This window comes from Diabrotica undecimpunctata, chromosome 9 (assembly GCF_040954645.1).
Source record: "Diabrotica undecimpunctata isolate CICGRU chromosome 9, icDiaUnde3, whole genome shotgun sequence".
NCBI classification, from domain to species: Eukaryota; Metazoa; Arthropoda; class Insecta; order Coleoptera; family Chrysomelidae; genus Diabrotica; species Diabrotica undecimpunctata.
Genome location: NC_092811.1, coordinates 37,176,598 through 37,193,696, shown reverse-complemented (window position 1 = coordinate 37,193,696; position 17,099 = coordinate 37,176,598). Strand labels below are relative to the sequence as shown.

Here is a 17,099-nt window from a genome sequence, read left to right as displayed (position 1 = left end):
ATGATATTCAAAGGATGTGACAAGGACATATCATTAAAGAACCAAGAGATGCTACGTTTTCACCATAGATATATAATATAAATAGACTATCTGTTCCAATACCGCTCGACCAGTTTGACAGAGACTGACTCAAAGCATATCTTTCCTTGCATATCTTTCTAATGTACCGGGATTATCGACTACATGACCTTCCCATTGGTCATGTCGGTTTGGTCATTTAGGCACTGATTGCGTCAGTTTTCCCTGTCGCACTGAGCGAACGGGTTGGTATTGCAATGATCAATCTTGTATTATAGATCTATGGTTTCTACATAACCTCTCCTAACCTAACCTAACCTAACCTAATTTTGTATGATATTACTTAGCCTTATGTCAAAAAACTTTATCTTACCTTTTATTTTGAATACTTATCAACTATCAATGTACGAAATACGTTAAAAAATATTTATATTTTTAAAAATTGCAATGCGATGTTATCATATATGTAGAGCATGGCATGAAAATATGCATCTTATGCATGAAAAAATGAAGTTTGCAACCAAATGGAAAAAGTTAGGCTTCACGTATCGAACTATTTATGCGGGTTATTTTACATTGCTTTCCACAACATCACCAGTCCTTTGGGACACATTAAAAATTGCATTATTCAATTCAATGGCATGCAACACAGTCACCTTTATCATCAGCTCATCATCATCGCTTCATCCGCATATTTATTGACTGTTGTAAATTATAATTTGTGTTTCTTTTAGCTTTTTCTAGCGAAGCAAGAAAAAAGAAACAGGAACATCCTTTAAAGAGACTCATAAGAAAAATCTTGATAGGAGTTGTGATTATCTCAATTTTGAATTACATTCTTAAGTTCTACTTCGCCGGTTTGACCTTCTTAAAATGGCTCGTGAGCTTCTTGTATTGGAAATTGCATGCTATCAAATTGTTCCTGTGGTGGAAAAAATGGAAGTACGGCCATGGAGATATCCACGAAATAGACCACGAGCCTTGGACCTTTGAACATGGACACGGACACGACATCAGTCATACTGTTGAACACGACAGTTCTTTGCACGGCTACGACTATAGCGATCACGTCTTCGGTGCTCCAGAGACAGACCATAACAATTTCCAACCTTACTGGGGAAGGGAAGATTACGCGCATAACTTAGCCTACGCAAAGCAGAAGCCTGAAAAAAAAGTGGATACCCTAACAAAGACATTATCTTTGTTTGGGTAATGAAGGGTAAATGGAGAGGGTCAAAGAGTGAGTAAAAAAAATAAAAAAATGTGTAAAATATTTACAATGCAAGCTTAACAATTAAAAATATCTCTCTCTTATTTTTTCCCTTTTCTAATTGTTCTTGATCTTTTTCATTGTTTGTGAAATAGATTTTCTCATTCAGCTGATTTTGGTTTTTCTTCTAATCCATTTGTTTGTTTTTTTTTTGTCTATAAGTCTCACCCCGAGCATTAATCTTTTCATCGCTCTTTATGTCTTTACTATTTAATCCATATTAGACTTTTTTTCCGAAGCTTGAAATAGTTGCATCATCGTAATCTGTAGTTCTTGAAACTTGTAGAGAATATTAACATGTTATCAGCGTATCTCAAATAACTCAGTTTTGCTCCATTAATATTTATTCCTTTATCTTCCCAGTAAATGTCTTTGAACACGTCTTCCAGTCTAAGTGTGAATAACTTTGGTGAGATAACATCTCCATGGCGAACTCCTCTGTTGATTGGTATAGCTTTGATTTTCACATCTATTTGTATTTTCATTGTAGCTTTCTTGTAAATATTATGTATGAGCATTTTGTATCGCGAGTCTATCCTGCAGTTGTCCATAGCTCTCTTTATTGTCCAAAGTTCTATGAAGTCGAATGTCTTTTCATAATCAATGAAGCCAATGTATAAATCCAAGTGATATTCATTGGCTTTCTCTATTAGGATATTCTTCGGAATGCTGCCTGCTCTACCGGTTGATAGCTATCGAGATTCGACGTTAACCTCTTAGTTATTACTCTCATAAACAGTTTGTACATTTGCGACAGCAGGTATTTTTGAAGAGAAGTATTGTCAAACTGTCATTCCAATCATCTAAGACTTCTCCTCTGTGAAGACATTCGTTAAAAAAAATTTTCCATTCTTCGAGAATAATTTGACTCCTTCAACATTTCTACAATTATTCCATCTAGACCTGGAGCCTTATTGTTCTTTAGTTGTACCATAGTTTGTTTGATTTCAAAGGATTCTATGTTAGGGAGTATTTCTGAGTTGACATTCGGTATCTTTCTCTTAAGATTTTCCTTTGCAGTGTTATCTGGGTTGTTGTTTGAAGAATATAAATCACGGTAAAATGTTTGAGTAACTTTTAGGATTTCGTTCTTTTCTCTTATTTCTTTTCCATCTTTATCCTTCAATGAGATTAATATAGGTTTTCCTAAGTTTGATCTTGACCTTGTTTTCATTGTAGATCCTTAAATCGTCCTTTATTTTCTTCTTTATTTGTTTATTCAATTCTTTGAAGCCATCGGTGTTTTGATTTTTTTCGCTTAGAAATGTGCGTTTTTTTTTTCATCAACCATTTTGTTCCATCACTTATTCTGTCTTCTTTATTTTTTGTTTTCTTTGCAACAGTCAGTCCTGCTTTCAAGAGCTTTCGTTGCATTTTTTTATTAATTGTGTTTATGTCGGAATATTCTTCTTGATAAATGTTCTACAAATTCTTTTAAGACTTCTCTGTACTCATCTCCCTTCTGTCGCTTTAGTTTGATCTATCTGATTACAATAATTATGTGGCCTTTTTTTACTGGTTTTCGGCTGTTTAACTAGAATCCTTGCTCTTAAAAGGAGATGATCGCTGCCAGTTGTGAATCGATTGAGAGCAGTTATATCTTCAAAAATGTCTTTGTTCCCACATAAGAAGTAATCAATCTCGTTTTTCGTCTTTTTATCGGGAGATATCCAAGTCCATTTTCGGTTTGCTGGTTTCTTGAAATGTGTGTTCATGGCATATAAATTTTGTTGTTCAAAAATAGTTACTACATACAACATACAATCGATGGTTAAAGATGAAAAGGTCTACGAATTAGAAGAAGAACTATCCAAGATAAAGTGGGATATTGTAGTACTGTCAGAAGCGAAAAGAAGAGGCGAACAATGCATACATCTAAACTCTGGAAATTGCCTGGAGTAGGATTTCTTGTCAAAAAGTATTTCACACCATACACTTCTACATATAAAAGCGTTTCTGATAGAGTAGCTCATATTATAATAGACCTAGATAATAAAACCAAGATCAAGGTTATACAAGTCTATGCTCCCACCACAACACATCAGGAAGACCTAGTTGAAATGTTCTACGATAATTTGATAACAGAAATAGAAGAAGCTTTAGAATATAAGAAAATGACACAAAATATACCATCATTATGGGAGATTTCAATGCAAAATTAGGTAAAAAAGAAGAAAATACTGAAACTAAAATGGGGATGCATGGTTATGGCACACGAAATAAAAGAGAAAAAATTGTATAACTTCTTACAACAACAACAACTCAAACCACTAGAGAGAAAAAAGAGAAAATATTGGATATTTTCCAATTTCCTACTTGTACCGCCAATACGGTTCGTCTGAATGGGTAATTTTCATTTGCTCTTGACACATGTCTAGCCTATCCAAGCCTACCTATTTTTGTGAAGGATCTTACATATCTACCACTTACTGTTTATTTCTTTATAGTTCTTGTACAATTCAAAATTATATCGCCTTCTTCAAATAGCATCATCAGAGATTGATTTACTAATTATATAATTATTTTAATGTGATTTGAGCTTGCATTGTAATAAGGTTTTTTAACATTATCGTTATCAACTAGTGTACTAATAATTTTAGGATATCGAAATACGGGCAATGATACGGTAGTTCTGTGCCATTAATGACTGAATGTATTTATCTGTGTGTTTGTGAATTATTTTTACAAATGTAAGTTCGATTAAAAATGTTTTAAAATTAGTTGTTTTATTTATTGTTTATATATAAAACCTGTGAGTATATAACTAAGAACTGTATTAATGACACCCATCTAAATCATCTGGTAATGATAAAAAAGTTAAATAACATTTTAATAAACATAAATATCGTTAAAAAAAATATGTTTGTTACTAATTTTCTTTACCCTCCTTACGGATATATCTAGTCAAGTCCATTAAATGGTAAATTAATCGATTACACTTAGTAGGCGTGTAATAAACACAGAAAAGTTATTTTTCTTTTTTTATTTGATTTTACTTCTTTTCTGTTACTATTATTGTTACTACTTTTAGGTAGAAGCCATACTACAAACTCTATGATTTATTGTGTCCCCTTTTGATGGTTTCTCAATAATTAGAGTAGCTCTTCCTCTTCTTCGTATTCTTATCTCGTCCATTTTTTGATATAGGCCTCCTCAACTTCTTCCATTTCTACTATCCATCTCTATCCTGAGCCATATACTTCCAAATTGTTTAGGATATTTTTTTGATTCTGTGGTCTTGCTCTTAGTCATCTACTTTTGCAAGGTTTCTAATGTTGTCCCCTAAGTTGTATTGTGGCATAGAGCAGCTCATAAAGTATGAGGGTTGCGTACTCTTACTGCTATTCTTCAAGGTCTATAGTGAAGCGGTATTTAAGGAAGCGCTTTTAAATTTAATAGGGGGTATATCTACAATATCATCAATGGAGAAATTTTGAATAACGTTTTACAGACGATACAGTAATAATACATGGTGTGTAATAATACACCGTGTATTATTATAATAATACACAGTAATAATACACCGAGTGATACACGGCAGAATATATAAAAAATGCGAAGAACAAGTATCATGGACGCAGTTTGGATTCCGCGATTCCTTAGGCACCCGAGAGGCTCTATTCGCTGTCCAAGTGCTTATGCAAAGATGCAGGGATGTTAACTGTGATGTGTATACTTGTTTTATCGACTACAAAAAGGCATTTGATAGAGTAAAGCATGATAAACTTATAAACATCTTGAAAGAAGTGGGGTTAGATGATAGGGACTTAAGAATCATCTATAATTTATATTACAACCAAGCAGCCAATATTAAAGTGGATGACCAATTGACAGAGGCAGAATCCATAGATAGAGGAGTGAGGCAAGGATGCATTCTGTCCCCAGTGTTATTTAATATATACTCTGAAGAAGGCGTATTAGTCAACGGAATACGTCTAAACAACATTAGATATGCCGACGACGTAGTAGTTTTTGCAGATAGTCTGGACAGTTTGCAAAGAATAATGTCGCGTATATCAGATATAAGTAGAGAACACGGACTTAATCTTAATACGAAGAAAACAAAGTACATGGTAGTCAGTAAGCGCGAAATATTAAATACACAGCTTTTGGTTAACCAACATCCAATTGACTGAGTGGACAGCTACACATACCTTGGTACCAACATTAACAGCCAATGGGATCACTCCAGTGAAATAAAACAACGCATAGGAAAAGCGAGATCGGCGTTCATAATGATGAAGTCTCTTTTCAGAAGTCACGATTTACCACTTGCTACCAAAATCTCTTTCGTTAGATGCTATGTATTTTCTACGTTATTATACGGAGTAGAGGCCTGGACACTTTCCGAAGCTTCCTTAAGAAAACTCGAGGCATTCGAGATGTGGTGTTACAGACGTATTTTAAGAATTTCATGGGTGGATCGTGTGACTAATGTTGAGGTCCTACGCAGAATAGGCAAGGAATGCGAGATTATTAACACCATCAAAGAGCGCAAACTAGAATATCTTGGCCATGTTATAAGGAATGAACAGAGATACGGCTTGTTGCAACTCATTCTTCAGGGCAAGGTATTTGGAAAGAGAGGACCAGGGAGAAGAAGAATATCTTGGCTTCAAAACCTGAGAAAGTGGTTTAGTACATCGACAACCGGCCTATTCAGAATAGCAGCAAGCAAAGTTAGGATAGCCATGTTGATCGCCAACATCCGGAACGGATAGGCATCGTAAGAAGAAGACAGTAATAATAGCAAAGTAATAAAAGTAATAATGGCGGATAAGAACAATGATTTACAAAACGTAATGCACAGTATTAACCCATGCTACAATGAATACGGGCTGAAGATGAATTTGAAAAAAACTAAATACATGATCATGACTAACTCAGCAGATAAAAACATTCAACTGGTTATTGAATATATTGTAATTGAGATTATGAATACCTACAAATACTTAGGAATATGGATAACATGAAATGTAGACTAAACCAAAGCAATCAAGAGACGTATTCAAATAAGACGTACATTATTCAATAAACTTAGAAAGTTTTTTTGTTGTCGGAATATAAGGTAGGGCTACGCCTAAGGATGCTTTTGTGTTACGTTTTCTTTATTTTTCTTTATTGCTTAGAAGCATGGACATTAAAACAAGACCATATAAATAAGTTGACCGCTTTTAAATTTTGGTGTTACAGAAGAATCCTATAATTATCATAAATTTAAAGAGTTTCAAACGTGGAAGTAATTGTATATAATGTGGATAGAAAATGAAGCAGAACTAATATTAATTATCAAATAAGAAAAACTTGAGTACTTTGAGTCAAAATTAAGGAAAATTTGCAAAATCCTTCGTTACATAATTGGAAAATTGTCAAAATAACTGTCAAACTTAATGTGAACTTTGGAGTTCTCCCGGAAAGATATTATGTATTTTTTGGAGGTTCTCTGAAGATATTGTAAATGTGCTAATTAATAATCTTCTCGAGATTTTGTAAATTTAAATTGAGTATTGGTAAATAAATAAATTTTACTTATCCAGTCAATGTGAAATAAAAGTGAACTCTAAGTGAAGTGAAAATGTTTCCAACAGGGAACGGACCAGGATCAAGTGATTTTCAATACGGTACAGTGCAGTTGTCAACTGTAATGCAGAACGAGCCTACAAACCTAATACATCCGTATTACCAAATAAGTCAAATAAATACTCAAGTTCCTCCATTGTGCTCAAATCAACCAACAGTAAACCAAATGATACCTTTTGATAATTATCAACAACAACATTAGGTACAGCGAATGGTTGCACAGCAACCGAATTTTTTTCTCATTCTACATCAAATTCTCAAGCTAACTTAAACTTAAAAAACAATCCAGAAACACAGAATAAATACAATTTGATGTCAGATGAAGAACATCAAGACTCTTAAAATAATAAACAATCATGGCAAACAATAAGATAAAAAAGAAGAAAGCTTAAACGTCAAGATTCAAAAGAAGAAGCTCCAATTACACTCTCAAATAGGTTTCAGCCACTTCCACAGGAAAACTCCGTAAATGATATGAATAAAAATCCATCAATCTCAAAACCCCCTCTAATTTTTACATATAGCGTGAATGAATATAGCAAAATGATAAATAATTTAACTCAAGTAGTAGAAGTAGAAACTTACTTTACTAAAGCCTTAACAAACACCACAATTAATAATTTTACCAAAGACACCTGAATCCTACAGAAAATTAATACATCACGTACAAGAGGAAAAAATCGTCCACCATATATACCTAAGGAAGAGAGCATACAGAGCAGTTATTCGAGATCTACATCACCCCTTTCCGATAGATGAAATGAAAGCGGAAATCCAGGAAAAGGTCATAGGATAAGGAACGTTACAAATGTCAGACACATATTGAGCCGTGAACCGTTACCATTATTTTTTGTGGATCTCGAGCCACAAACGAACAATAAAGAAATATTTGAACTACAGTATATACAACATTGCAAAATAAGGGTAGAACCACCGAGAATTAAAAGACATGTACCACAATAAACACGATGTTAAAAATATGGTCACACTAAAATGTACTGTACAAACCATATAATTGCGTAAAATGCGCTGAATCACACAACACAAAGGACTGCAAGAAACCAAAAAACACGCCAGCAACTTGCACTCACTGCAATGGAGACCATCCTTCTAATTATAGAAGATCTTCTGTTTATCGTGAACTACTAAATGTCAAATACAATGACAAATCATAAATCACTACTTAAAATCCTGTCACAGTCCCAATGTAAATATATCTACCCAACATCATATTCATAATTTTAACAGAATCAGTTATAGAGATGCCATTGGAAATATAAATGCAAATAACAAAAATGACAACAATGATTTAGCAGATAAACTATCAAATTTCCTAAACGAATTTAACAATATGTTCTCTTAACTCTTAAGCCAAAATAGTATGATTTTAACCATGTTAAAATACGTCGTGGAGCAGAAGACTGGAATGCCAAACACACCACATGGGGTTTCAGATTAATCACGCCTAAAGGCCGAGCATTAATAAATATTATCCAACAAAATAACTTAAAATACTTATCAACGGGAGAACCCACATACTGGCCTACGGACCCCAACAAATTCCCAGATTTGGTAGATTTTGCTGTAACAAAAGGGATAGCTGACATCCATAGTGTAATAGAGTCAAACTTCGATTTAACATCAGATCACAGCACAATAATAATAACGTTAAGTACACACATAATATGGAGAACACCACTCACCCAAACTCACAACTAAAAAAACAAACTGAGATATTTTCCAAAATTTTGTAAACACAAAGACTAGACTAGATATTAGGATAAAAGAAAACCAAGATGTAGAGAAAATAGTAGACTAACCACAGTTTTACAAACAACAGGATGGGAAGCAACATCACAGCGCCAAAGAAGTGTGTAAGAAAACTATAACATCCCCCTCCATATAAGAGAACTTGTAGCAGAAAAAAGAACGCATATGGAAACAAACGAGAAATCCACTAAATAAAACGTACCTTAACAAGATAAGTTATAGACCAAATAGAGCATTACATGAAGAAAAAAACAACTTTTCCAGTTTTATGTTTCGGACCTCTTACATGAGAACCACTCTATATGGACATCTACAAAAAAATTTAAACGACCGACAATAACAAATTCACCTTTAAGAAAAACAGATATGACCTGTGCCAGCACAAACGCAGAAAACACAACAGTATTCGCAGAGCATCTTGCAACTGTATTCGCAGCACCAGATAGTAATAACGATGAAGACGATGATATAAAAATGTATCTCGAAGCTCCATGTCAACTATCTCTTCCTCTGTCAACATTTACTCCGAGAGAGATTTGACAACAAATAAAAATGCTAAATCCTAAGAAAGCTCCTGGCTATAATGACGAAAGTATGAGAAATTCTATTTTTATATAAAATCGAACAGTATTCCCATAAACTAAATTATACCACAACATCAATTTGGATTTAGACGTCAACACTCAGCCATCCAACAATGTCACAGAATAGTAAATCTAATTAAAACAACTCTCGAAGAAAAAAGTTTGCGCTTCAGTGTTTCTAGATATACAACAGACATTTGATAGAATATGGCATGAAGGTTTCCTCTACAAACTGAAATTATACCTAACACACCAACTATACTTTATACTAAAATCGTATCTTACTGACCGTTACTTCCAAGTGAAAATTGAAGACAGCTACTTAAATTACCACATCATACAATCTGGCGTACCTTAGAGTAGCGTTTTGGGCCCATTTCTGTATCTGATATTTACAGCAGACGTTCCAACCAGCAATGATACTTTTTAGCTACTTTCGCCGATGACACGGAAATTTTGGCAGTGGATATCGACCCTAATGTAGCATCACAAATGTACAAAATCATTTAGTCCAATCACAAAACTGGCTTAAGCAATGAAAAATCAGTGTTAATGCTAGGAAATCAGTATAAATTACTTTTAAAACAAGAAAATCTACATGTCCACAAGTTTATTTTAATAATACTTCCATTGCTATAAAACCAGTTGTCAAATACTTGAGATTGCATCTGGATGAAAAACTTACATGGACAGTGCACATTAAAACTAAACGGAAACAACTAGATCTTAAACTAAAAAATATGAACTGGCTATTTAACAAAAGGTCTCAGTTCTCTTGAAAATAAACTGCTTCTGTACAAATCTATACTCATACCAGTTTGGGCATACGGAATAGAGCTATGGGGCTGTAATAAACCTTCAAATACGAAGATACCTAAAACATTCCAATTCAATATACTCCGTATGATAAGTAAAGCTCCATGATATGTATCTAACCAAACACTTCACAATGATCTGGACATCCCATTACTTAAGAACATAATAAGGAATCACTCAATAAAATATAAAAATCGCACCACTGATCACAACCACGAACTAATAAATAATTTAATCACCCAACCAAATGCCCAAAGGAGATTGAAGAGAGTATGGCCAGAAAACCTACTGCAATAATACTTAGAGAACCATCACTGGACTGTACCTAACTCACGTTAATTTACTTACAAAATATTTACGTATTTACTCTGTGTATAGAGTAGATTATAAATATGCAATGTAACCATAAAAAAAACATAATTAGGAGAGGATTGAATAATATAAATACATGGTGCAAAAAGATGGGACTTGTGATCAATCCCAACAAATTCAATAAACTCACAATGGGAGCACAGTTTACTGTGAAAAAATAGGTTTAATATCTAGGCCTTATCCTAGATAATAAACGTATCTGAAATAATCATGAAATATAAAGGGCAAAGCCACATAAGCTCCAGTGATGTGCAAAAACTTCACAGGAAAAAAATTGGGATGTAACCAAAAAATTCTAAGTTAAATATGCACGACAATATTGAGATTAATTATGTCTTACGTAGCAGTTGCCTTGAAAAGTAGTTCCAATCTAAGAAGCGATAAAAACAATATCGTAAAGCTTCAAGGCTCGCATGTGGATGCATAATAGTGCAAAACCCAACAGCGGCCAGTAATCCTTGATTTAAAACTTCTATATACCGTAATGGAGAACGTAAAAACAAAGAACAAATATATAGGATGAAGAAAAAATTATAATTTTTTGAAATTAACTTTAAAACCAAATGAGACGAAGACATCATTTCTAAACGAAACAATAATTCCCTAAAATGGAACACAAAGGAATCTAAAATAGCAAAATGATCTGGAACAGAGGTGTAAAAATGCTTTATGCTTTACTGGTAGTCAGAAGTTTTAAAAATACTGAATTTGTGGCATTACATTTTTAATTATAATTTAAAAAGTCCACTGAACCCACTGCAGTGGGATCCCAAACATAAATATTTAAGTTATCAAGATCCATAAAACAAAAATGACAGAACAATTAACAACATTAATTAATAAAATTATAAAACAATAAAATACCGGAAGAATGGAGAACCGGCGAACTAATTCTACTATTCAAAAAAGGAGATAAAAACCAGTAAAAAACTACATAGGTTACAACTTGTTAAATACTACGCTAAAACTTACAACTAAAATTTTACAAGTGCTAATAAATCAGAGGATAAGTTTAGCAAATGAACAACAAGGTTTTCGTAGTGGAAGATCGTGTGCAGATGCAATATTCGTTATAAAGCAAATTATTGAGAAATCACTAGAGTATAATAGACCATCATTTCTGTGTCTGATTGACCCAAAGAAAACATTTGATAGAGTAAGACTCAAAGATATAATCCATCTTCTCTATAATAGAGAAGTTCCCCTAAATATTATAAAACCTATCGAAAACATCTACCAAAACAACAAAATGAAAGTCAGAATAGATGGACAACTTACAGAACCTATAGAGATAGGCAGCGGAATAAGACAAGGCGATTCATTGAGCCCCATGCTCTTCAATTTGATCATGGATGAAATCATCAAAAGCGTTAACAAAGGAAGAGTCTACAGAATGGGAAACAAAGAAATAAAAATACCCTGTTATGCACACGACGCAATATTGATAGCCCATAATGAAGATAGTCGGCAAAGACTGGTCCACAGATTTAACATAAGAGCAAAAGAATTTAATATGACAATCTCATCTCAGAAAACTAAAACAATAGTAGTTAGCAAAGAACCAACCAGATGTAAAATAGAAATTGATGGTATCAGTATTGAACAAGTAATGGAAATAAAATACCTGGGAATTACACTGTCTAGGTATGGAGACCTGGACAAAAAAGAAGACAAAGAAGAAGAAGAGATAAGTACAAAAAGCAAATAGACTGGCAGGATGCCTTAATAAAACTATATGGCGAAACAGACACAATAACACTGAGATAAAGTCAAGAATTTATGAAGCCAGTGTAAGACCAATAATGACATATGCCTCAGAAACAAGACCCGACATAGCCACAACGTAAAGGCTATTGGAAACGGCAGAGATGAGAGTACTCAGAAGAATTACAGGAAATACACTGAGAGATCGAAAGAGAAGTGAAGACTTTAGAAGGAAGTATAACGTACAGTGTATAAATGAATGGACCTAAAATAGAAAAGAAGAACGAAATAACCACATAAGCAGAATGGAGGCGACCCGTGTCGTTCAAATAGCAAGAGATAAGTCACCAATCGGCAGAAGAAGTATCGAGCGACCGCTCAAAAGATGGTGTGACAACATTCCATAGAGGTATTAATTTGCCAATGAACAAGCAGAATTGCTTATAAAGAAGAAGAAGAAGAAGAAGAGGATAAAAGAAAAAAATGCAAAAAACATAGCAATACCTAATTTTTCTGGACTATAAGTTCCTTATTTTAAATTATTCTACCACTTACTTGCACTTTGTTCCTTACCCTTGAATGTTCTAAAAATACTGAATATTGTTTCATGCACAGAAATAATTGTCTACCTGGTTTATTCAGATTGAGATATTTTTGCAGCTGCTGCACCATTTCCCTTTCTGACATTCATCTGTGATTACTAATAACTGTTTAATAGTATCCGTAGGAATAGTAAGTGTTTTTAATATAATGGTGCCACAATCATTTTCTATCTACTCGTATTTAGTATACAGTATTCACTGCCTTCATTCGCTCAACCGTTTCCATCTCTCTCTGTTGTCCCATTTTCCATGGTTTAGGTCTCTCTTACTCATGGCGTCGTCTACTTCATTCCTCCAGGATTTTCGGGGTCGTCCTCTTTTCCTCCTTCCTATGGTTCAGGTCCTATTCGGTTATTCTCTTTATCCATCTGCTGTCGCTAGTTCCTCTTACATGTCCATACCACTTTAGTCTTTTTTGTTCTATATGTTAGTATGTCTGTTTCTATTGATGTTCTTTGCTTTATTTCGTCATTACTTCTCCTATTCATTCTTGTTACTCTGCAGCATCTTCGCAGGCATTCCATCTCTGTTGCTACTATCTTACTGCTGTTTTTCTTGTTTATGATCCAATTTTCAGCCCTATATGTCATAATACTTTGCAATAATGTTTTATAAATCTGTGTTTTTGTCTTTAAATTTAGGTGTCTATCCCACCATACTGAGTTAAGTTGTCGAATTGCTGTTCTTGTTTGTCCTAATCTTTGTGTAATTTCTGCTGTTGCCTTTTTCGTGATTATAAACCCCAAGTATTTGAATTTATCGTTTCCTTTGATTGTTACTTTGTCATTAATCTGTAGATCTTCTATATCTTCTTCACTTGTAGATAGGTACTCTGTTTTCGCGAGGTTAATATCTAGGCCAGCCATGGTATATTCCAATAATTTTAACCCACATATTTCATTATAAAATATACAACAGTACACGAGGTATTGGAAAAAATTATTTTCATTTGGTATTTTCAAATCTTTTTGTATGCACATTTTTGTACTAAGGTACATAGGTCAATTGACTTATTTTTAACTCCAGAATACGTGGTTTACTTTATGATCGAGCGTGTCACCACCCAATTACATGAAAATTTGAATTCAAGTTCTACAAACCCTCCACACTTCACTTTTGGACTTGTGCCCTTGGTTGCTTTTTATTTTTTAGGGGTGAAAACTATTCCTACTAGAAAAAAAAATCGTAAAAAATTGTAAATTAAAGCGGGTAATTAATTCCAATAATCTTTTAATGAAGTATATAAATGTCAATTAACATTAAACAACATAATTTAAGGTTTTATCTCAGTTTAACCCCTAAATCTCACCCCCTAGAATAGTTATAATTAAAACAATGTCATTGAATATCTCGTCTTCACTGATTTGCATGAAAATTTGGAATTAGGTTATACTTACCTCCCACTTTACTTTTAGACTTATACCGTTGGTGGCTTTTTATTTTTTAAGGGGTGAAAACTATTCCTATTAAACAAATTGTATAATTGTAAATTAAAGCAATTTGGAAAACTTTAATTATACAATGAGTTTAAATTTAAAATTCGTTACTGTTTTCATTTTTTACAGCATAACTCAAAATGTGTTTTTTTTAATGGACATTTTCGCTCGCAAATAACTCAAAAAGTATTGACTTAGTGAAAAAACTCTATAGAACAAAAGTTGCTTAGAATTAGTCAATATCCAAATATCCGTTTCTGGACATATTTTGAACGTATGTTTTTTAGCCCCCGAGAAGGGATGGCTTTCACTCCCTAAGTAAAAGCAACCCTGTACTCAAGTCCAAAATTGAAGTAGAGAGAGTAGTAAGAGGACCCTAAGTCCAAATTTTTAAGCAAATTCGTCGTGACGTGAAAAATTACACCCAAAAATGGTCATTTACTTGCGTATACAGGGTGTGGCAAATAAACGGCCAATTAGAAATATCTCAGGAACTAAAAGTAACTGAATCATGAAAAGTGAAATAAAGGGATTTTGGATAGTGACCTATTTAATGAAAATATTTTCATCTATTTGCTACTTCCAGTTATACCGGAAGTAGCTTCTAACTTCGTTTTTTTTTTAATGGGATATATTTTTAATTTTAGAAATGTAGGAATATTTCTTAGTATAAGTATTTAGCATAGTTTTATTCATTAGTTACGCCACTCCAAGAAACCACTTAAACAATATGCTTAAGTCGCTATAAGAGAGACGCGATTCAGGGGCGAAGGGGACAGGAGATATGTAGACGAGATCACACATTCCTCCTGAGCTAAAGGGGATTCGCCGAAAAAGACGAAAGACGAAACCAATTAACGACGGGGGTGTTCGATATTTTAATTCGCAGACAATTATCCGTATTTTTGTGTACATGTAAATAACATCATTACAGTGTATTTTATGTAATAAAGACTTCTCGCATAGATCGCGGACTTTTACTATAACGTTAATTCTTCTTCAAATAATAAAAGAACTTAATTAGACCTACAGAAATATTCACAATATTCTGAACATTTTTTATCAATATTTTCCTATACCTATTGTGAACCGTTTTTTAAGTTCTAATGGTTTTTATATGAAAATTACACTTTTCTACCATGTATATAAAGTTCAATATCCTCTCATGTAATTTGTATAAAAATTTAAATTTCCTAGAAACTTATTAACCACCCACAGAATTATCGTTTATAGTGTAAAGTTCCCTTTTTCATTATACAGGGTACTGTAAGAATTGGCATAAAACTGGCATCCTAAATTTTCGTCTAATTCCTTTTTTTCAAACGGGACACCCTGTATGTGATTTATTCTTTTCTCATTGACTCATTCCCTATTCGTATCTCTTGTAGTTTTGAAATAAATTAACTTTATACATTTTTGTCAGAAGAGGAGCAGAATGTGGAACTGACCATAAACTACTGACAGCTAAAATGGGCATTTATTGGAAACATAACAAGACCCCCGCTACAAAAGAACCGTTGAACACGATAAGAGAAAAAAAACAATACAATATAGACCTATTCCAAGAACAATCAATAAGAGAACTATACAAACAACGTCTAGACCAAAAATTAATAGAATACGGACACGGTAACAAAGAAGAAATATACGAGCATATAAAGGCGAGTATAAAACAAGCATCATTCGAAGCCCTTGAAGAGAAAAAACATAACAAATAAACAGCACTGTAATGAAATAAATGAACCAACAAAAAGAATAATTGAAGAAAAAAAGCAACTATACAGAAAATGGCTGACTACAAACAACGATGAAGTTTATAAAGAATATAGAGAAAAAGATAGAGAGGTGAAAAAACAAATAACACAACAAAAGAATGAAGAATGGGAAAGAACCTGCTTAAATATTGAAACAACCATAGGAGAAAAAAAACGTGAGACGATATGTCTACGAGTCTCGTAGACACATCGTCTCACGACCAGCAACTTCACGTGGAGTCATACGTCGCCATGTTACCAAATCCTCTGGTAACTTTAACATCATAATATTTAATACCACATAATGTAAACTAAATTTAAACAAACAATTTTTAACGGGTTTTTACCCACATATTTAGTGGCTCAATATATGTATACCTAGTGCACTGATGATGGAATATGGATTTCGAAAACGTTTTGTGATATAGCCCGATTGGGTTTTTAAATTAAAGGATTTTTAATAAAAAATTTTGTTATATATGGTATACAGCCAACTACAGAAACTTAGATTCCTTGTGGATACATAGGAGGAGGTACAAGAACTTCGGAGTCATGGAAAGTACTAAGAGGATTGAAACAAAACTCAAAAGAAAAAATTTAATTGGGAAATATACAGGACAAAGAATGGAAGGACTATCACAAGGAAGTGTTAACAGAACAAAGACCACAATTAATTGGAAAAGAAAACTGGCGAAGACGAAGCAGATCCCCACAACAAGAAATAGAAATAACAGATAGGGAAATGAGAGCGGCCATAAAAGCAATCAAAAATAAGAAAGCACCGAGACTTGGAGGCATCTCACATACATACATATACAAGGATTTCCACAGTTTTCACTGTATTCCTTCACTCAACCGTTTTCTCCAATTTTTCCTGTTTAGCCAGTCTCCTTCCTTCAGGCATCTCACCTGAGCTTATAAAGTACGGTTTAAAAAAATTACACCGGATGATAAAATGAATATTTCAGAAAGCCATAAATGGAGAACAGCTCCAAAAGGAATGGACGGTGCCATATATGACATCTATATTTAAGACAGGAGATAAAAAACGATGCGAAAACTACAGAGGAATAAGCGTAATATCATCAATAGGAAGATAGTGCGAGAAAAGATAGAGCAAGCGATAAAAGGCAAAATCGGGGAAAATCGGGCTGCTTCACGGCAGGAAAATCATGCATAGACCACATATACAC

The 17,099-nt window shown here is 33.6% G+C and overlaps 1 protein-coding gene across 3 annotated transcripts in view; it reads left to right on the top strand.

Moving 5' to 3' along the window:
• Positions 1-17,099, top strand: part of LOC140449852 (uncharacterized) — a 214,961-nt gene that overhangs the window by 154,139 nt on the left and 43,723 nt on the right. Inside the window, exon 3 of one of the 3 annotated variants that reach the window (XM_072543221.1) lies at positions 753-4,002. The exons of the other annotated variants lie outside the window; for them this stretch is intronic. Within the exon in view, the coding sequence (XP_072399322.1) occupies positions 753-1,231 (479 nt within the window). The 3' untranslated portion in view covers positions 1,232-4,002. Of the gene's footprint in view, positions 1-752; positions 4,003-17,099 lie in introns of those variants that run through there. 3 annotated transcript variants of the gene reach the window in all.